Here is an 18,084-nt window from a genome sequence, read left to right on the forward strand (position 1 = left end):
GGCACGCATGCGCAGATGGTGTTTTTACTTCCGCAACCCTACATCGCGAAAAATCGATTATCGCAAGGGGTCTTGGAACGGAACCCTCGCGATAATCGAGGGATCACTGTATATTTAAAAACCAAACAGCACATTCATACCAAACATGAAACAAAATATAAAGAAGCCTTGGGGGAAAGGTGTCTCAACTCCCCCATGCCTGGTGGTATAAGTGAGTCTTGAGTAATTTACGAAAGACAAGGAGGGTGGGGGCAGTTCTAATCTCTGGGAGAAGTTGATTCCAGAGGGCCGGGGCCATCACAGAGAAGGCTCTTCCCCTGGGGCCCGCCAAACAACATTGTTAGGAACTAAAGCTTCTATTCTGGCATCTTGGAACATAATTTTACAATCTGACCAATCAGGTGTTTACAGTGGGGTGTCCCTCTGACCTTCCTGCCAATCAGCTTCAAGCTCTGTTGAGAGAATTGGCACTATGGTTGCCCATCACCACAACATGAAGAACACTTCATTTCTTTGATCACACGGATCTCATTCACTGACTTACTCTGAGTTGGCAGGAAGCCCAGATGTAATTAGTCCAACTTACCAGTTTGTAATTCATCATTAAACAATAATATCCAAGGGAGAAATCAGAACAAACAACTGGAACACGAAAGTTGATTTCTGTACTGAATCATGACGTGACGAAGCCTAAATGGTCTAAGGGATATCTCTCTTCGATTATTCTACAGATCTATTTATGCAGGGACCTCCTCTTGCTTAATCATTCCTGCCTTCTAGCAGCTCTGCAGGCTCTAGCATAAAGAAGAGGCTCCTTCTCCTGAATCACTCATGTGCAACTCCTGAATCACTCATGTGCAACTCCTGAATCACTCATGTGCAGAAGGCCCTGGTTGGCTTTCAGTCTCTGACACCACATCCTCTCTGACCTCCTCATTATCAGACTTGGGTGCCAGGTACACGAGCCTAGGGTACCACGCCACAACTGTCTCTCATTCTTTGAGATCCATGACCAGCTGCGCACAATTACTTCCATGCTTCTAAATTTTGTACTTCTGGATTCTGCTGTATGGTATAGAATACAAAGAAGTTTTTTTATATATAGAATTGAATCCTGCTGAGGTTCATTTACTTATGTGCTGCAAACTCTGACACACTGATATTTAGAGTTAAAGCGGATTTCTCACCGTCTAACTAGCCCATTTGTTAACACCTGCCCTAACTGTAGCTGCTTCTGGGTCATACCCCATAAAATCAGCTGAAAGGCTGTTTCTGAGTGCATCTGTGGCTCCTTCTGGGGAAAACAGAAAGCTTGAAATCTAAATTATCAGCATAGGTTTTGATTGCAAATGTTTCGCAAAACAAATCTGAGCTAAAACAAAATCTGGGTGCAAATTGAAGTGTGCATACAACACGTGTAACTAAAAGCAAAGGTCTGAGGTGCTGTTTGTTTGTTTGTTTGTTTATTTATTTTGTCCAATACACAATGAGGGTTTTAGTGGGTATATATCTATATATACATAGTAAAATACATGATGAAGGTTATAAAGGAGATACTCATAGTAAAATATATCTAAGAAATAATAGAAAAGAAGGTATAGTAATAGAACATATCAATGAAAGAATAGAAGAAGAGATATAGGAATAGAAGAAAGGTATAACAGTCTTCGGAGAGGGGCGGCATACAAATCTAATAAATTATTATTAAATTATTATTATAGGAGATATAGGAGAGCAATAGGACAGGGGACGGAAGGCACTATAGTGCACTTGTACTCACCCCTTACTGACCTCTTAGGAATCTGGATAAGTCAACCGTAGATAATCTAAGGGTAAAGTGTTGGGGGTTTGGGGATGACACTATGGAGTCCGGTAATGAGTTCCACGCTTCGACAACTCGGTTACTGAAGTCATATTTTTTACAGTCAAGTTTGGAGTGGTTAATATTAAGTTTAAATCTGTTGTGTGCTCTTGTGTTGTTGTGGTTGAAGCTGAAGTAGTCGCCGACAGAACAATAGCTTCAAAACAAGCTGGAGATAATTGAGTAAGGAATAGAAGGTTTGCTTAAGTTAAAATTTAAGACACAAAAAAAAAAAAATCCAAACCCCCATAATCCTACCATTCTGTAGATAATGAGAAGTTGCTTTATCCCACCAAAGATTTCCCTGAGTCTTCTGCAACGTTTTGCAGATATTACAAGAGAACAACCAGGATGATTAGGGGACTGGAAACTACAGTGGTTGCAGGAACTGGGCACAGCTCATCTACCAAAAAGAAGGACAAGGGGAGATATGATTGCAGTGTTCCAGTATCTGAGGGGCTGCCACAGAGAGGAGGGGGCCAGGCTGTTTTCCAAAGCACCAGAGGGCCAGACTAGGAATAATGGAAGGAAACTGAACAAGGAGAGATTCAACCTCAAAATAAGGAGGAACTTTCTGACAGTGAGAGTAATCAACATGTGGAATAGCTTGCCTCCTGAGGTTGTGAGCGTTTCAATACTAGAGACATTCTAGAGGAGATTAGACTGCTATTTGTCCGAAATGGTATAGGGCAGTGATGACGAACCTATAGCTCAGCTTAAATGTGCATGTGTGCCAGTCAGCTGATTTTTGACTCGCAGAGAGGCTCTGGGAGGGCGTTTTTGGTTTCCAGAGAGCCCCCAGGAAGATGGGGGAAGAATGTTTTTACCCTCGCCCAGCTCCAGGGAAGCCTTTGGAGCCTGGGGAGGGCGAAACAAGAGCCTACTGGGCCCACCAGGAGTTGGGAAACAGGCAGTTTCTGGCCTCCAGAGGGCCTCCGGAGGGTGGGGGAGGCTGTTTTCACCCTCTTCAGGCATTGAATTATTATATTTTTTGTTTGTTTGTTTGTTTGTTTTCTTGCTTGCTTGCTTGCTTGCTTGCTTGCTTGCTTGCTTGCTTGCTTGCTTGCTTGCTTGCTTGCTTGCTTGCTTGCTTGCTTGCTTGCTTGCTTGCTTGCTTGCTTGCTTGCTTGCTTGCTTGCTTGCTTGCTTGCTTGCTTGCTTGCTTGCTTGCTTGCTTGCTTGCTTGCTTGCTTACTTACTTACTTACTTACTTACTTACTTACTTACTTACTTACTTACCTACTTATTAGATTTGTATGCCGCCCCTCTCCGGAGACTCGGGGTGGCTCACAACAACAATAAAACAATGTCCAACAAATCTAATAATTTAAAAACACTAAAAACCCCTTATTAAAAGCAAATATACACACAAACATACCATGCATAAACTGTTTAGGCCCGGGGGAGATGTCTCAATTCCCCCATGCCTGACGGCAGAGGTGGGTTTTAAGGTGTTTACAAAAGGCAAGGAGAGTAGGGGCCGTTCTAATCTCTGGGGGGGGAGCTGGTTCCAGAGGGTGTGGGCACTCACACAAACGCTCTTTCGGCACCCAAGGGAAAAAGGTTCACCATCACTGGTATAGGGACTCCTGCCTGAGCAGGGGTTGGACTAGATGGCCTGCAAAGTCCCTTCCAACTCTAATAAGTAATAACAACAGCCAGGGGCATTTGTGAGTAAGGGGGGTTGGGGTGTCAAAAATGTTTTCATGGCAACTGTGCCTGCCTAGTTAAAACCCATCCCTATTTAAAGGTTTCACATGTACAGTAATCCCTCGCTACTTCATGGTTCATCTTTTGCGGATTCGCTACTTCACGGTTTTTAAGGGGGGCTTAAATCCATTAAATCCATTGAAAATTTTAAATCCATTAAAAATTCATAAAAATCTTCTACAGTACTACTGCACTCTATTGAAGAAACTGGTAGGATATCACATCTAGTTCCAGCTGAGAAACATTATAGAATTACTGTTTAATGCAAAGGGTGGGTTTTGAAAGTCCAAATACTTGTTAAATACATAAAAAAAATATCTTTCCTCTACTTCACGGGTGGTCTTGGAACACATCCCCCGTGAAAAACAAGGGATCACTGTACATCAACACATACGCAAAGGTGGGGCTTTGATAAGTTGGCAACTGCTTTCTGAACTTATTCTGCAGCTACTGCTGGACTTCTTCCATCTCCACTATAGCAATGCAGTAACCAGTTCTTCTACTGTATCAAAGAGGAAAATAACAACTTTTATGTTAACAAAGATTGCAAACCTGTCAGCTCTGACCTATTTCTTTCACTTCAACTAGAAGGAAACAAGCGATGCCACCTTCTGAAAGCCAAAACAGAGGCCTTCACTGACAGCCATCTCAATAGGCTTATATATTTAAAGATGGAGTCCATTATCCATAGTCACCTTCATCATTGCTAAGAAGTGTACAGATTGATCTTTGATCCAGAGTGGTCAAAGATACACGTACACAGAGGAAATGTGGAGGTCTAGCAGATATCCATCTGACAGCCCAGAAATACAAGTAATAATTCAGTAATACAGTTCAGATACATTATGTGTATAAAATATTATTTACTTTGGAAATATCTTAGTCAAGAACAGTCCTAGTCATACACAGTTAACTCTCAATACTTATACAATACTATAAGCCTCACTTGTTCAGCTTACAAATACAAAAACTGGCATTTAGCACACAGTTCTTACTACAATACTGTATAGCCACATACACAAAACAGAAATAGCAGAGGGAGCGAATCATGCTTCTGGCTCCCTCTTATGGCAATCCTTAACACTACCTCTTAAAGCAATAGTGTTCTAATACATGTAAAGCATACAGTCTTCGGAGCGGGGCGGCATACAAATCTAATAAATAATAATAAAATATTATTATTATTATTATTATTATTATTATATTATTGTTGTTGTTGTTGTTGTTTATTTTATATATTGCCAAACCCAACTAGTTGTTATTATTATTATTATTTATTATTATTATTATTGTGATTTAGATTTAGATTTGTATTTGCTCACATCACACCAGGCTCAAGGCTGACTCAGCTTTCAATCCTTCCAAGGTGAGTAAAATGAAGGCCCAAAATTGTTGGTGGCAATATGCTGACACTGTAAACCACTTAGAAGGGGCTGTCAAGCCCTGTAAAGTGGTATATAAGTGTAAGCGTTATTGCTATTTTTGCAGATCAGAAATTGTAAGTCCAGGACAATCCCTAGATTGTGCACAGGGCCTGTTTGGGGCAGTGTAAACCCATATTTTTCCCTTTTCTCTGCCTCTTTTTTGCCCACATGCAAATCTATATTATTCACATTGGAAATATAGAACTTAATACCACTTTCTGAATAATGGATCCCGACTACCTTCTTATATAGCTAGTCCTTATTTGGCAACCACAATTAGGACTGGCAATTTGGTAGTTAAGCCAAGTGGTCACTAAGTGAAACCTTCCTCCAGCTTTCCTTGGCTTTACAGACTTGTGAAGGTGGCAAATGTGAGGACTGGTCATAAAGTTTTTACTTCGTCACCATTGTAGCTGTGCATGGTTGCTAAATGAACTAATTAATTAATAAGTCACTAAATGAGGACTCCATGTGCAGTGTAAGGTGACAATAACTGGACTTAGCAACTGGTTGCTAGTGATACCTAGTGATGGGCCCCTACGGGTATGGTCAGGTACACAGTACCGGTAGCAAAATTTTGGTCAGGTCCACAAAACCAGTAGTAAAATTTTGATTTTTTTTTCTTCTTTTTTTCCCTTCTGGGCTCTGGATATGTTTTTCCTATCGCAGTAAATGAGGTTGAATGTGCATAATTTTAGAAGAGCTGTGCATGCGTGTGTGTACATACACTTTATATAGTAGATAATCAGGGGTGGGCTACTGCCCAGATGGGGGGAACGCAGTGGGGCAGCAAAAATGGAGCTCCACCCCAAAGCACCCAATTTGCACTGAAAGTTGTTGAAAGAAAACGCAGGGCATCCTGCATAAGCCACGCCCACAGTGTGGTAGTAAAAATTTTGGTAGCCCATCACTGGCGATACCGTAAAATCTCTCTCCACTTTCCTCTGATGGTCATTTGCATTTTTGTAACCTAAGTGTGACAGCGTTATGCATTGGCAAAACCAGAATTTCTGCAACATTCTTGCCTTCCGCATTCAGAATGGTTACCAGTGTTTGCATTCTGATAATGAAAGGGGAAATTAATACCCAATAATTAAATTTCCCTAATCAGCAGAGACTTGTGTCCTTTGTTCTCTGCAATGCCTGGCTCCTACTGGTGGTTTTCAACTGATTCCCACTTACAGTTTGATTAGGAAGTTAACGGGGTGTGTATTGTTCTTTCTTTATTCAAACTTTCCCACCGACAAGGAAAGACCTCTCGTTTCCATTCTGCTTCTGTGCATGAATATCTAAATTCAGATAAGGTGGCTATAGAAAACCTTGGCCCCTCTTGCTTCAGCAAACCTAGAATAAGGAACTTAATTTGTTAGGATACTTCCCAAAGTTTTGCAAGAAACGCTCTGTCCTTATCTGACGTTATAGCTGGAAAAGATTTTGTCCTCTGTTTTGGTTTTTTTTTCACACAACCTGAAAGGTTTCCTGTTGCTCTTTGATACAGAAAGTTATTACCGGATTGATTCAAGCCACCAGGATGTAGCAAAGAAAAACTCTGGGCCAATCTTTCTTCTCAGACAGAAAGAATGGGGAAGATGCCAAAAAAATATACTTTTTGGCCGCGGAAGGAGGAAGCACTGAAGCTTTTAATGTGCAAATACTTTCACAGGGCTGTCCAAAGCTGACTGGATAATAGCAGAAGCTTGAATCCTGAAGATTTGTCATCTGAACTGATAACTGCTTTGGACATAAATAATAAACAAACAAACAAAGGGAAAGGCTATTGTTTTGAGTTTCTATTGTTTACAAAGGTTGAACACATAGGAACCATCCTGTTTTCTTCTCCAGTGGTTCTCAACCTTTCTAATGCTGTGGGGGCCCTTAATACAGTTTCTCATGTTGTGGTGACCCCCAACCATAAGTCTAGTGCCAATTCTCCCAACAGAGCTTTAAGGTGATTTGCAGGAGGGGTCAGTGAGACACCCACACTGTAAATGCCTGATTGGTTGGATTGTAAAAATATGTTCCAAGGTGCCAGAATGCAACTTTAGTTCCTAATACCCTGGGAAATTTGTCTTTTCCCATGGTCTTAGGCGACCCCTGTATAATGGTTGTTCAATCCCTAAAGGGGTCCCAGCCTCCAGATTGAGAACCATTGTTAAGCAATCTATACAAGTTTTAGGGCATGTGGGCTGAACTAAATGTAGGCAAAAACACATGTTTTTGATTCCTAATTATTTGTTTTCTGTTTTCTCTATTTCTACCCCTCCTTTATTACCCTAAAGGTGTTTTTTCAGGAGGCAACTGGACCTTCTGATTTCTTTCTTTTGAAGACGTTTCACTTCTCATCAAAGAAGCTTCTTCAGCTCTGACATGATAGTGGGGAATTACTTTACAAATAACTCCGGGCAGGAAATGTAGACAATACATTTAGCCCTCGACTTACAAACAATTCATTTAGTGACCATTTGAAGTTACCACCAGCTTGAAAAAGAGTGACCTGTAACTGTTTTTCATACTAAGGACCTTTGGAACTAGGTCCTAAGGAACTATTCCCAAGCATCTGAATTCCCGGAGAATTTTTGGAAAAGTTTAGAAGGAGGTTTAGAAGCAGTAGAAAAAGAGATTGTAGAGAAGATTGCTTTGAAAACACAACAAATGCAAAAGGTTTGTGAAAAGAATGACTGAATAAAATGAAACAGGCCTTGAACTTTCTAAACCTAACTTTATCTATCATCTATCTATCTATCTATCTATCTATCTATCTATCTATCTATCTATCTATCTATCTATCTATTTATTATTTTTTATTTGATTTCTATGCCGCCCTTCTCGAGGAGACTCAGGGCAGCATTTATGCATTATAAATATCTAATATGTAATATAAATGGATATCATATTCATATTTATGACGGTCGTAATGTCCTGGGTGCATGATCCCCTTCTATGACCTTCTGAAAAGAAAAGTCTACGGGGAAAGCCAGATTCTCTTAACGACTTAAGGTTACCAACTTAACAACTTTAGTGATTCGCTGAACAACTATGGCAAGAAAAGTCATAAAATGGGACAAAACTCACTTAACAATAGATTTCTCACTCAGCAACAGAGGTATTGGGCTCACTTGTGGCTATAAGTCTGCCTATACTCCTTTGTCCTCTTTTCCCCACAACAACAACCCTATGAGGTGGGCTGGGCTGAGAGAGTGTTGCCTAGCTGGCTTTCACGGCTAAGGTTAAACTAGAACTCACAGGTTCCCACTTTCTAGCCTGGTGCCTTAATTACTAGACCGAATTGGAATTATGGCAGTTTCTATGCACATTCAGGTGAATGCAGAAAAGTCTTGAAATCTTAGAGCAGGGGTGTCAAAAATTAAGGCTTACGAGCCACATCCGGCCCGCGAGGTACTTAGATCCGGCCTGTGGGGCCACGCTGGAACAGCAAAGGACTGGCCCATGTTGCCTCTGCTGGCAAAAATGGAGCTCAGGCAGGCCACATGCAGCCCTCCCAGGCTTGTTTTTGTGTCAGAGGGTTACAGAATGCCATCGCAGCTGGAAACAAAGCTCGCTGGGGCTGCTTGAGGCCCTCCTGAGGTCTATTTTTGCTGGCAGAAGGTTGCAGGAGGCCATCACAGCTGGAAATAGAGCTCACAGGGGCTGCTTGAGGCCCTCCTGATGTCTATTTTTGCTGGCAGAAGGTTGCAGGAGGCCATCACAGCTGGAAATAGAGCTCACAGGGGCTGCTTGAGGCCCTCCTGAGTTCTATTTTTGCTGGCAGAGTTGCAGGAGGCCATCACAGCTGGAAACAAAGCTCACTGGGGCTGCTTGAGGCCCTCCTGAGTTCTTTTTTTGCTGGCAGAAGGTTGCAGGAGGCCATCACAGCTGGAAATAGAGCTCACGGGGGCTGCTTGAGGCCCTCCTGAGTTCTTTTTTTGCTGGCAGAGAGTTGCAGGAGGCCGTTGCAGCCGAAAATGGAGCTCAGGAGCCCATTTTTGCTGGCAGAGCACTCGGGCGGTGTGATGTGAGTAACGTGGAGCTGGCTACGTCCACCCTGGCCTCCCTATGTATGCCAAACACAACTATGATGCGGCCCTCAATGAAATCAAATTTGACACCCCTGCCTTAGAGCATAGGCAGGTTGAAGTATGTATGGAAACTTCACCTCAATCTCCAACTCACTGTCAGCCTTGTCTGTTTTAGGCTAAATGTAGCTGAGCAATCCCAGGAAGCAAAATTCATTAGTTTTACACATGAATAGAGAGGATATTATTTGCAAGCAAGTTGCGCATCAAATTGCATCCAGCCTTCATTTCAATTCAGAACAAATCTATGCACACACTTGCTATTTTTACCAATGCAGCATCTTCTGCTGAAAAGATAAACATCAGATCTCTTTGGAGATAAAAATCACTTTGATTTTTTAAAAAAATGTTTCTGTCACACACACACTAGTGACTCTTCTTGAGATCCATCCCAGATCTAACCCAGTCTGTTTCTTCTTCCAAGCTCAAAGCTGAGAACAATCTTGAAGAAGAGATGGAGGAAATATAAAACTTATTGCAAGAACCATTGATAAAGGCAGTGGGGCAGGGGGAAATCCGCCGATGCATTTACGTTTATAATTTTATCCTGCCACAGCTTTGATCATATTTCTGTCCTGGCTGTTTAATCTTCCCGTTGTTTGTTTTCCTAGGCAAGGCTCCAATACACTGCACATATGGGTCCCAGGCCATTGGGGGCTTGTATTTTTCAGGCAACAGCCCCCGCTGCCACATGGTAAGCTGATTTCCAAACAGAGGGGAATTTCAAAAGCAGATTGTAAGATAGCGTGAAGGATGGTTCATGAAATGAAGCTGAGACATTTTTTAAAAGATTCCATTGAATGAGCTTAAAAATGGAACATTTTTAAAGTTTGTTTTTAATGCTATGCTTTGATATTCTTGTATTGTTTCCACTGTGAAATTTTTGAATGGTAGGTAGATGGGTAGGTATATGATAGATGATAAATAGATTATAGGCAGGCAGGCAAGATAGGTGGGTGGGTGGGTGGGTGGGTGGGTGGATGGACTGACAGACCATAGATGATTGATTGATAGATGATAGATGGATGTTAATGAAAGTCAGAGATGGATGGATGGATGGATGGATGGATGGATGGATGGAGAGAGAGAGAGAGATATGATAGATGATATTTATTTAATTGGATTTGTATGCCACCCTTCTCCGAGGATACACCGATAGATAGATAGATAGATAGATAGATAGATAGATAGATAGATAGATAGATAGATAGATAGATAGATAGATAGATAGATAGATGGAGCCGGGGTGGCGCAGCAGGTAGAGTGCTGTACTGCAGGCCACTGAATCTGACTTGTAGATTTGAAGGTCAGCGGTTCAAATCTCATCACCGGCTCAAGGTTGACTCAGCCTTCCATCCTTCCGAGGTGGGTAAAATGAGGACCCGAATTGTGGGGGCAATAGCCTAGCTCTGTTAAAAAAGTTCTATTGCTAACATGTTGTAAGCCGCCCTGAGTCTAAGGAGAAGGGCGGCATAAAAATTGAATAAATAAAAATAAATAAATAAGATAGATAGATAGATAGATAGATAGATAGATAGATAGATAGATAGATAGATAGATAGACAGACAAATAGACAGACACTGTATTTTGCAAAATAAAAGTCTTTCTTATCTGAAGATGCTTAAGTGCATCAATAAATGCTATGCTAGGACAATGACTTTTCTGACTCTCATTGCTACTATGGTAGTACTTGAGATAATCTTACTCTGAGTGGAATGGGAGAAGAATATTGCAAGACTTAATTATATGAAAAATAGCCAGCAGGATTTTCTGCCTTTCCTTCTAAAATGCAGGCATATCATTGAAAAATATACTAATTAAAATGGTCTGATTAGATGAACAAATATTTTTAAAAAGGGAAGAGTGTAATAAAACTTCCACATCAAGGCTTGTTGGTGGTTTAAGCAGAAAGCAAAACTGTTCTTTTACAGTACAACAAAACAAGAAAGGATTGGCAAAAGACTACCCTTATCTGCTGCGGACTAGATTCTTGCCAGAAACATCAGCAATACCAGAAAACCTGGAATTTAATTTTCAGAGGGGGTGAATAGTACAGAAATGAGATTAAAAATGGGGGGAAAGCGGCAAGAATTACTAAAAAGAGAATTACAAGGATTTCAGCAGCAGATCATGCTGAGGGAAGAGAGGCATTAATATAAGTTGCAACGGGAGCATTAATGCTATTTACTGCTTTCCACTGATTTATAGATTCTCATGCTCAGCTAGGTAATATATTTAGCCATTGAGCCTCCCCTGCAGAAGAGATGCTACTGGAGGGGAGGCCTAAGTTACGCTAATTTTATCAAGCAACTCCAATCCTAGAAACCTCAATGTCTAAAAACTACAGTGCTGAAAGATCAATTGCATTTTATTCAACTCTATTTCATATTCTAGACCAGTGATGGCGAACCTTTGTTTCTTCAGGGGCTGAAAGAGTGTGCGCCCACACTCTGGGTCCTCAGAGAGGGGCGGCATACAAGTCTAATAAATTATTATTATTATTGTTGTTGTTGCTGTTGTTGTTGTTATTAACAGATTAAAACAGATTAAAATGAGTCGGGAGGGACCTTGTAGGTCATCTAGTCCAACCCACGCCCAAGAGATTTATAATTAAATGAGAGAGGCAAGAAGCTTTTAACCAAGTGGATAAGGGACAACCAAAGTGGAAGCCGAAGGTTTAATGCCCCCAAAAATGCACACCCATAATTCAAGGCCTGCGGAGGGCGAAAACAGCTTCCCCTACCCCCCGGAGGCCCTCTGGAGGCCAGAAATGGCCTGTTTCCCAACTTCTGGTGGGCCCAGTAGGCTCATGTTTCACCCTCCCCAGGCTCCAAAGGCTTTCCTGTAGTTGGGGGAGGGTAAAAACGCCCTCCCCCATCTCCCTGGAGACTCTCTGGAAGCCAAAAACACCCTCCAGAGACTCTGTGCGAGCCAAAAAAACAGCTGGCTGGCACACACGTGCCTGTTGGAGCTGAGCTAGGGCAACAGCTTGCATAACAACAGATATGGCTCAGCATGTCACCTGTAGCACCCGTGCCATAGGTTTGACATCACTATTCTAGACCAGGGGTGTCAATTTCAATTGCATGGAGGGTCACATCAGGCATGTGTTTGACTTCGGGGGAAAGGCATGGTCGAGCGATGTCACTCAGATCAGGGGCACCTCAGGTCTGTTTTCACTGGCAAAGGCACTGTGGGTCAGTCCTTCACTATTTCCAGGGCAAATCTAAGTATCCCGTGGGCCGCATCCGGCCTCCAGGCCTCAAGTTTGATACCCCTGTTCTAGCCGCCCCGAGTCCTCAGAGAGGGACGGCATAGAAATCATAATAGTAGTAGTAGTAGTAGTAGTAGTAGTAGTAGTAGTAGTAGTAGTAATAATAATAATAATAATAATAATAATAATAATAATAATAATAATAATAAAAAAAAAATAATCATCCATCTCTGTCAAGGAGCTTCTTTTATTATAAAAAGGTAAAGGTTTCCCTATCTAGTGGTGTCTATCTCTCGGCACAGTACTCATTTCTGTTTCATAGCCAAGAGAGCCATTGTTTTCTGAAGAGATTTTGAATTTGAATTTTATTAATTTTATAGGCCGCCTAACTTCTGACGGATTCCGGGTGGCGTACAGCAGCAAAAACGATATACAATTTAAAACCCCAATACAAAAAACATTCATCACTTCTAGGCCAGAGCAGACTGTGCCGCAGCTCAAGGGCCCCAGGCCTACCGACCGAGCCATGTTTTTAAGGCTTTCCGGAAGGCCGGGAGGGTGGGGGCAGTGCAGAACACCAGGGATAGTTGGTTCCAGAGAGAAGGTGCCGCCACAGAGAAGGCCCTCCCCCGTGGTCTCGCCAATCGGCGCTGTTTGACCGACGGGACCGGGAGAAGGTCAACCCTGTGGGCTCTGATCGGCCACTGGGAAATGTGAGGCAGAAGGCCATTTTCCATGATCATGTATTTTCCATGGCTATACAGTGCATCAAAGGTGCACAGAATGGTGTTACTTTGTTTATTAATTTTAATTATTTTATTTTATTATTTTATTTTATTTTATTATTTTATTCATTTTATTTATTTTATTTTAATTTTATTTCTACGCCGCCCTTCTCCGAAGACTCAGGGCGGCTTACAACATATAAAAACAGTAGGTTACAATAAGATTAAATCCAATTAAGTTAAAATTACATAACTATCTAAAATCCCTACTTATGTTAAAATCAATCACACCCATTTCTACAGCAACGATACAATCATTCGTTGGCCAGGGGCCAAGATCTAATCGGCCCAAACCTGGCGACATAATGAGTCTTAAGGCTCTTGCGGAAGGCAAGGAGGGTGGGGGCAGTACAAATCTCTGGGGGGAGCTGATTCCAGAGAGCTGGGGCTCCCACAGAAAAGGCTCTTCCGTCTAGACCCTGCCAAGTGACAATGTCCAGTTGACGGGACCTAGAGAAGGCCCACACTGTGGGACTTAACTGGTCGCTGGGACTCATATGGCAGAAGGCGGTCCCGCAGATAATCTGGACCAATGCCATGTAGGGCTTTATAGGTCATTTCCAACACCTTCCCGCCAATGTGATACCTAATAATCATACCTAATAAAGCATTTGCATGCTTTCAAACTGCTAAGTGGACAGGAGCTAGACTACGTAACCGGAGCACACCCCAATGCATGGAGCTCAGGTCTCGAACCCGGGCTGGCATCTCTCCAAGGTCAGTGTCTTTAACCACCGAGCTTTGCTTATATTGTGACTCAAATGGGAACAGTGTGTGGGGTTCTCTATCAGCCTAATTCCATCTTTCTTCTTCTATCTGCTGAAGATTTTCTTGTAGAATCCTCTGGACTTCAAAAGATTAGCAAGGTTGAGACCACTCTTACTATCTCACATAGCAACCGAAAAAAAAAGAGTTGGGAAGGATGGGAAAGGCCCTTAATATTTCCCCACGTTCTTTAGCCTTTTTTCAAAGATTTCAAGCCCTCTTTGCAGGACACCCAGCCAGCACCAAAAACTACTGTATTTCGTTGTTCTATTTCATCAATGTATATGACTAGTGAAGGGCTACCAAAATTTTTACTACCACACTGTGGATATAGCTTATGCAGGACACCCTGCATTTTCTTTCAACATCTTTCAGTACAAATTGGGTGCTCTGGGATGGAGCCCCATTTTTGCTAACCTACTGGGTCCCCCCCACTCGGTCCAAGCAATAGCCCACCCCTGTGGTACGACCCAGGGCAGATTACAGCCATCTGGGAGAAGATCAAGTTCATCCATCATGTTAACGGGCAACAGTGCGGTTTGGTGGGAACCCAAATCCTGGGGTTTGTAAGACAGGCTTAAGGACTTGGCAATGATATTAAAACTCTACATGGCTTAGGACCAGATTATCTACGTGACCACCTTCTACCACACACCTCCCAGTGGCCAATAAGGGCCCAGAGTTGGCCTTCTCCATTATTTGTCTACCAAACAATGTCAGTTGTCGGGGCCATGAGGAAGGGCCTTCTCTGTGGTAGCTCCGATGCTCTGGAACCAACTGCCTCCGGAGATTCGTACTACTCCCACCTTACTGGCCTTCCAGAAAACCATTAACACCTGGCTTTTCCAGCAAGCCTGGGGCCATTAGGTTATTATTATCTTAATTCGTCCATGAGTGATTGAGAGTGTTGTATGGTTTTAATGTACACTGCTCAAAAAATAAAGGGAGCACTTAAACAACACACTATAACTCCAAGTAAATCAAACTTCTGTGAAATCAAACTATCCACTCAGGAAGCAACACTGATTGACAATCAATTTCACATGCTGTTGTGTCCATTCAACTTTGTACAGAACAAAGTATTCAATGAGAATATTTCACTCATTCAGATCTAGGATGTGTTCTTTCAATGTTCCCATTATTTTTTTTGAGCAGCATATTTTTAAACTGTTTTTTTTAAGTGTTGCTTTTTATTATTGTAAGCTGCCCAGAGTGCAAGTTGAGTTGGACAGCATATAATTTTTACAAATAAATAATTTTTTACAAATCATAAATATGTGAGCGCAGCTGCTTCCTTACAAGGCGCAGGAGCGGGCCATCCGAACCTGAGCTGTCAAAACTGGCGATGAAAAGGTTTCTTAATTGGTTTTTTATTATTATTATTATTATTGTTGTTGTTGTTGTTGTTGTTGTTGTTGTTGTAAGCTGCCCAGAGTCCAAGTAGAGTTGGGCAGCGTATAATGTTTACAAATAAATAAATTTTTACAAATCCTAAATATGTGAGACCTGCCGCTTCCTTGCAAGGCGCAGGAGCAGGCCAGCCCCACCTGAGCTGCCAAAAAACGGAGGTGCTTAGGCCTCCTCAGGTGAACCTCAAGGGCAGCCACGTAGTAGCCTTCACCTGATTCAGCCCAGAAAGTGCTGGCAGGCAGGCAGGCGCTCGATTACCTCAACATTTGACTTAACAGCTGCAAAATTTAAAAAGGAATTAAAGGACGGTGGGATTCCACGAAGGCCCTCGGAAGGGGAAAAGGGGGTGTCTATGTGATGCAAGATTTGGATGGGTCTTTCCGTTGAACTAAAGCGCAAGCGAGGTCGGGGGAGGGGGCGGTCGGTCGGTCGAGCGCCGCAGTGGAGCTATGCAGGAGCCTAGCAAAGAGAAGGAAGCCGCGGCGGGCTTAGTAAGCAGGTTCCTCGCCGGCTCACCTCCACAAGCCTCCGTCTGTGGCCGGCACCCCCCAACCTCCCACACACACACACACACACACACCCCTCATTTGGCAAAGGGCGCCAGTGAAGCCTTTGATATGCTTGCCCCCTCCCTGTTCCAAGCCAGGCTGAGATTTGCTCCCCTCAGGTGAGACCAAAAGGACGAGGAAAGGCGCCCGCGGGCGCCACTCGGGCTTTGCAAAAAGGAGAAGGCGAGGAGGAACCGCCAGCCCTTACCTTCCACAGCCATTCTCTCTCAGAGCTCGCTTAGTGCATGCATAATTCGCCTGCCCAGAGATGCTTCTCCTCCTCTTCCTCCTTCCTCCCTTCTCCCCCCCCACCCCCTCCTCTCTTTCCTTCTCTTTCTCTCCCTTCGCGCTTTTCCCCCTCTCGCTCATCTGCCAACCGAGAAGTTCAACCTGCAGCAGCGGAGGAAAGGCTTTTTTTTAAAGCGCCCTCCTTTCCCCCTCTGCAGCCTGGGAAATGGAGTCTCTGCCTTCCCGGCTGGAGCCGCGCCGGGGAGGCCCGCGACAGGGGGCCCCTCAGGCCCGCGGACACCCGGGCCTCTCCAGCTGAGGCCGTCCCCCGCCGAGGACGAATCCCGGCCTTCTCGCTCTGCCCCAGGGAGTCAGACCCGACGGGGGAAGGGGGACTACAGTTCCCGTCATGCAACGCAATTGCAAGGTTTAGCGGAGACCTGGCGTGGGAAAAGGTTTGATTGAGCGTTTCCCTGTCAAATTAGAAGAAGGGACAGGTGAAATTGGGTGGTTTTATTTTGTTTTGTTTGTTTTGTCAAGTACGCATTGGTGGTATACAAAGATATAACAATATTTATATGTATGATACTAGTAAAACAGAAACATTATGACAGGAGACTGAAGGCACACTGGTTCAATTATGCACACCCTTACTGACCTATCACCATTTCATCCCACTTATGACTGTATGACTGTAACTTGTTGCTCGTATCCTTAAGATTTTTATTAATATTGATTGTTTTTTTCATTGCTTATTTCAGTGTTTCCCAACCTTGGCAACTTGAAGGTATTTGGACTTCAACTCCCAGAATTCCCCAGCCAGCATTTGCTGGCTGGGGAATTCTGGGAGTTGAAGTCCAAATATCTTCAAGTTGCCAAGGTTGGGAAACACTGGCTTATTTGACCCCTATGACAATCATTAAGTGCTGTACCTCATGATTCTTGACAAATGTATCTTTACAGAAATGTATCTTACAGAAATGTTTCTTTCTGTGAATGACAAATGTACACTGAGAGCATATGCACCAAAGACAAATTCCTTGTGTGTGCAATCACACTTGGCCAATAAACAATTCTATTTTGTTAATCCACGGACAGGAAGAGTTGTAGGTTCTTTGCTGTCTGTTAGTGGGTCAGAACAGTTAACACATGATGAGGGTTCTCTTCTTTTCAGCTTTCCACCTTCCCCATTTGTATAAATGTTTTATTTCTATTACTATGTGAAAAGAGAATGGCAAAAATAACACCGAACAAAGATACTCAATGTTAAGTCCTTGACCTATTACCCTGTGCCCTTTTAGCCGTTGACTGTTGTGGTTCAACCTGAGGCAGATCAAAGACCAGCTGCGTCTCTGCTGACTCCATGCCCGGAGGAGGCTGACAGCGAAGAGGAGGGGGCTGGGCAGTCGGACGGGGATAGTACAGTCAGGAATGTGATGAGGAAGAACAGCATGGGAGCCCCGGGGAGGGGTTCTCCCCAGCCAGTAGCTTGGAGTCTTTGGAGTCATTAGGTGACGAAGCACAAGCTGTCATTAACATGCCACAGAGACATTTAGATCAAAGGAAGGATCAATTGAAGAAATACTATCAGCATTGAATAAGGAACACCAGGGCTTGGGTGTGGTCCTCATTAGCAGGGAAGGGTTTATATGGCAGGCAAGCTCTTGAAGCCACGTGGAGTGTTATCAGTTTGGAGTTGCTGTAACCTGCATTGTTTTCTCGGCGTCTCTGTTCCTGGCTTGTGGCCCAGCAGTCTTGAAGACCCGTGGGAGGTGTATGTCTGTTATCTACAGCCTCATCTTGGCAGCAAGAATCCTATATTGATGCATGGACAATTGCCTTCGTGTATATATTTGGTTTTCCAGTGTTTTCCAGCTTTGTAAGGACATTTTCTGTTAGCTTCGTTTCTCTTGAACATTATAAAACTGTATTTGAATTTTACCGGTGTGTCTGGCTTATCTTTTTGGGTTGGTCATAGCTTCCGGAGTGACCCAGACAGAACATTGACTTACAAATGTGCCAGCTGCTACCGGATTGGTTGAACTTAAACAGCTGGTGCGTGGGA

General features: G+C 43.1%; 1 protein-coding gene across 2 annotated transcripts in view; it reads right to left on the minus strand.

Annotated features, from left to right (window-relative positions):
* SAMD12 (sterile alpha motif domain containing 12) overlaps positions 1–16,101 on the minus strand; it is a 384,839-nt gene extending 368,738 nt beyond the window's left edge. The window contains exon 1 of one of the 2 annotated variants that reach the window (XM_070748248.1): positions 16,000–16,101. In XM_070748248.1, the coding sequence (XP_070604349.1) occupies positions 16,000–16,012 (13 nt within the window). In that variant the 5' untranslated portion in view covers positions 16,013–16,101. The remainder of the gene's footprint in view (positions 1–15,999) is intronic. The other variant, XM_070748247.1, reaches the window with a different exon arrangement.
* Between the last annotated feature and the right edge of the window lie 1,983 nt (positions 16,102–18,084).

This window comes from Erythrolamprus reginae, chromosome 3 (genome assembly GCF_031021105.1).
Source record: "Erythrolamprus reginae isolate rEryReg1 chromosome 3, rEryReg1.hap1, whole genome shotgun sequence".
In the NCBI taxonomy this organism is placed as follows: domain Eukaryota; kingdom Metazoa; phylum Chordata; class Lepidosauria; order Squamata; family Dipsadidae; genus Erythrolamprus; species Erythrolamprus reginae.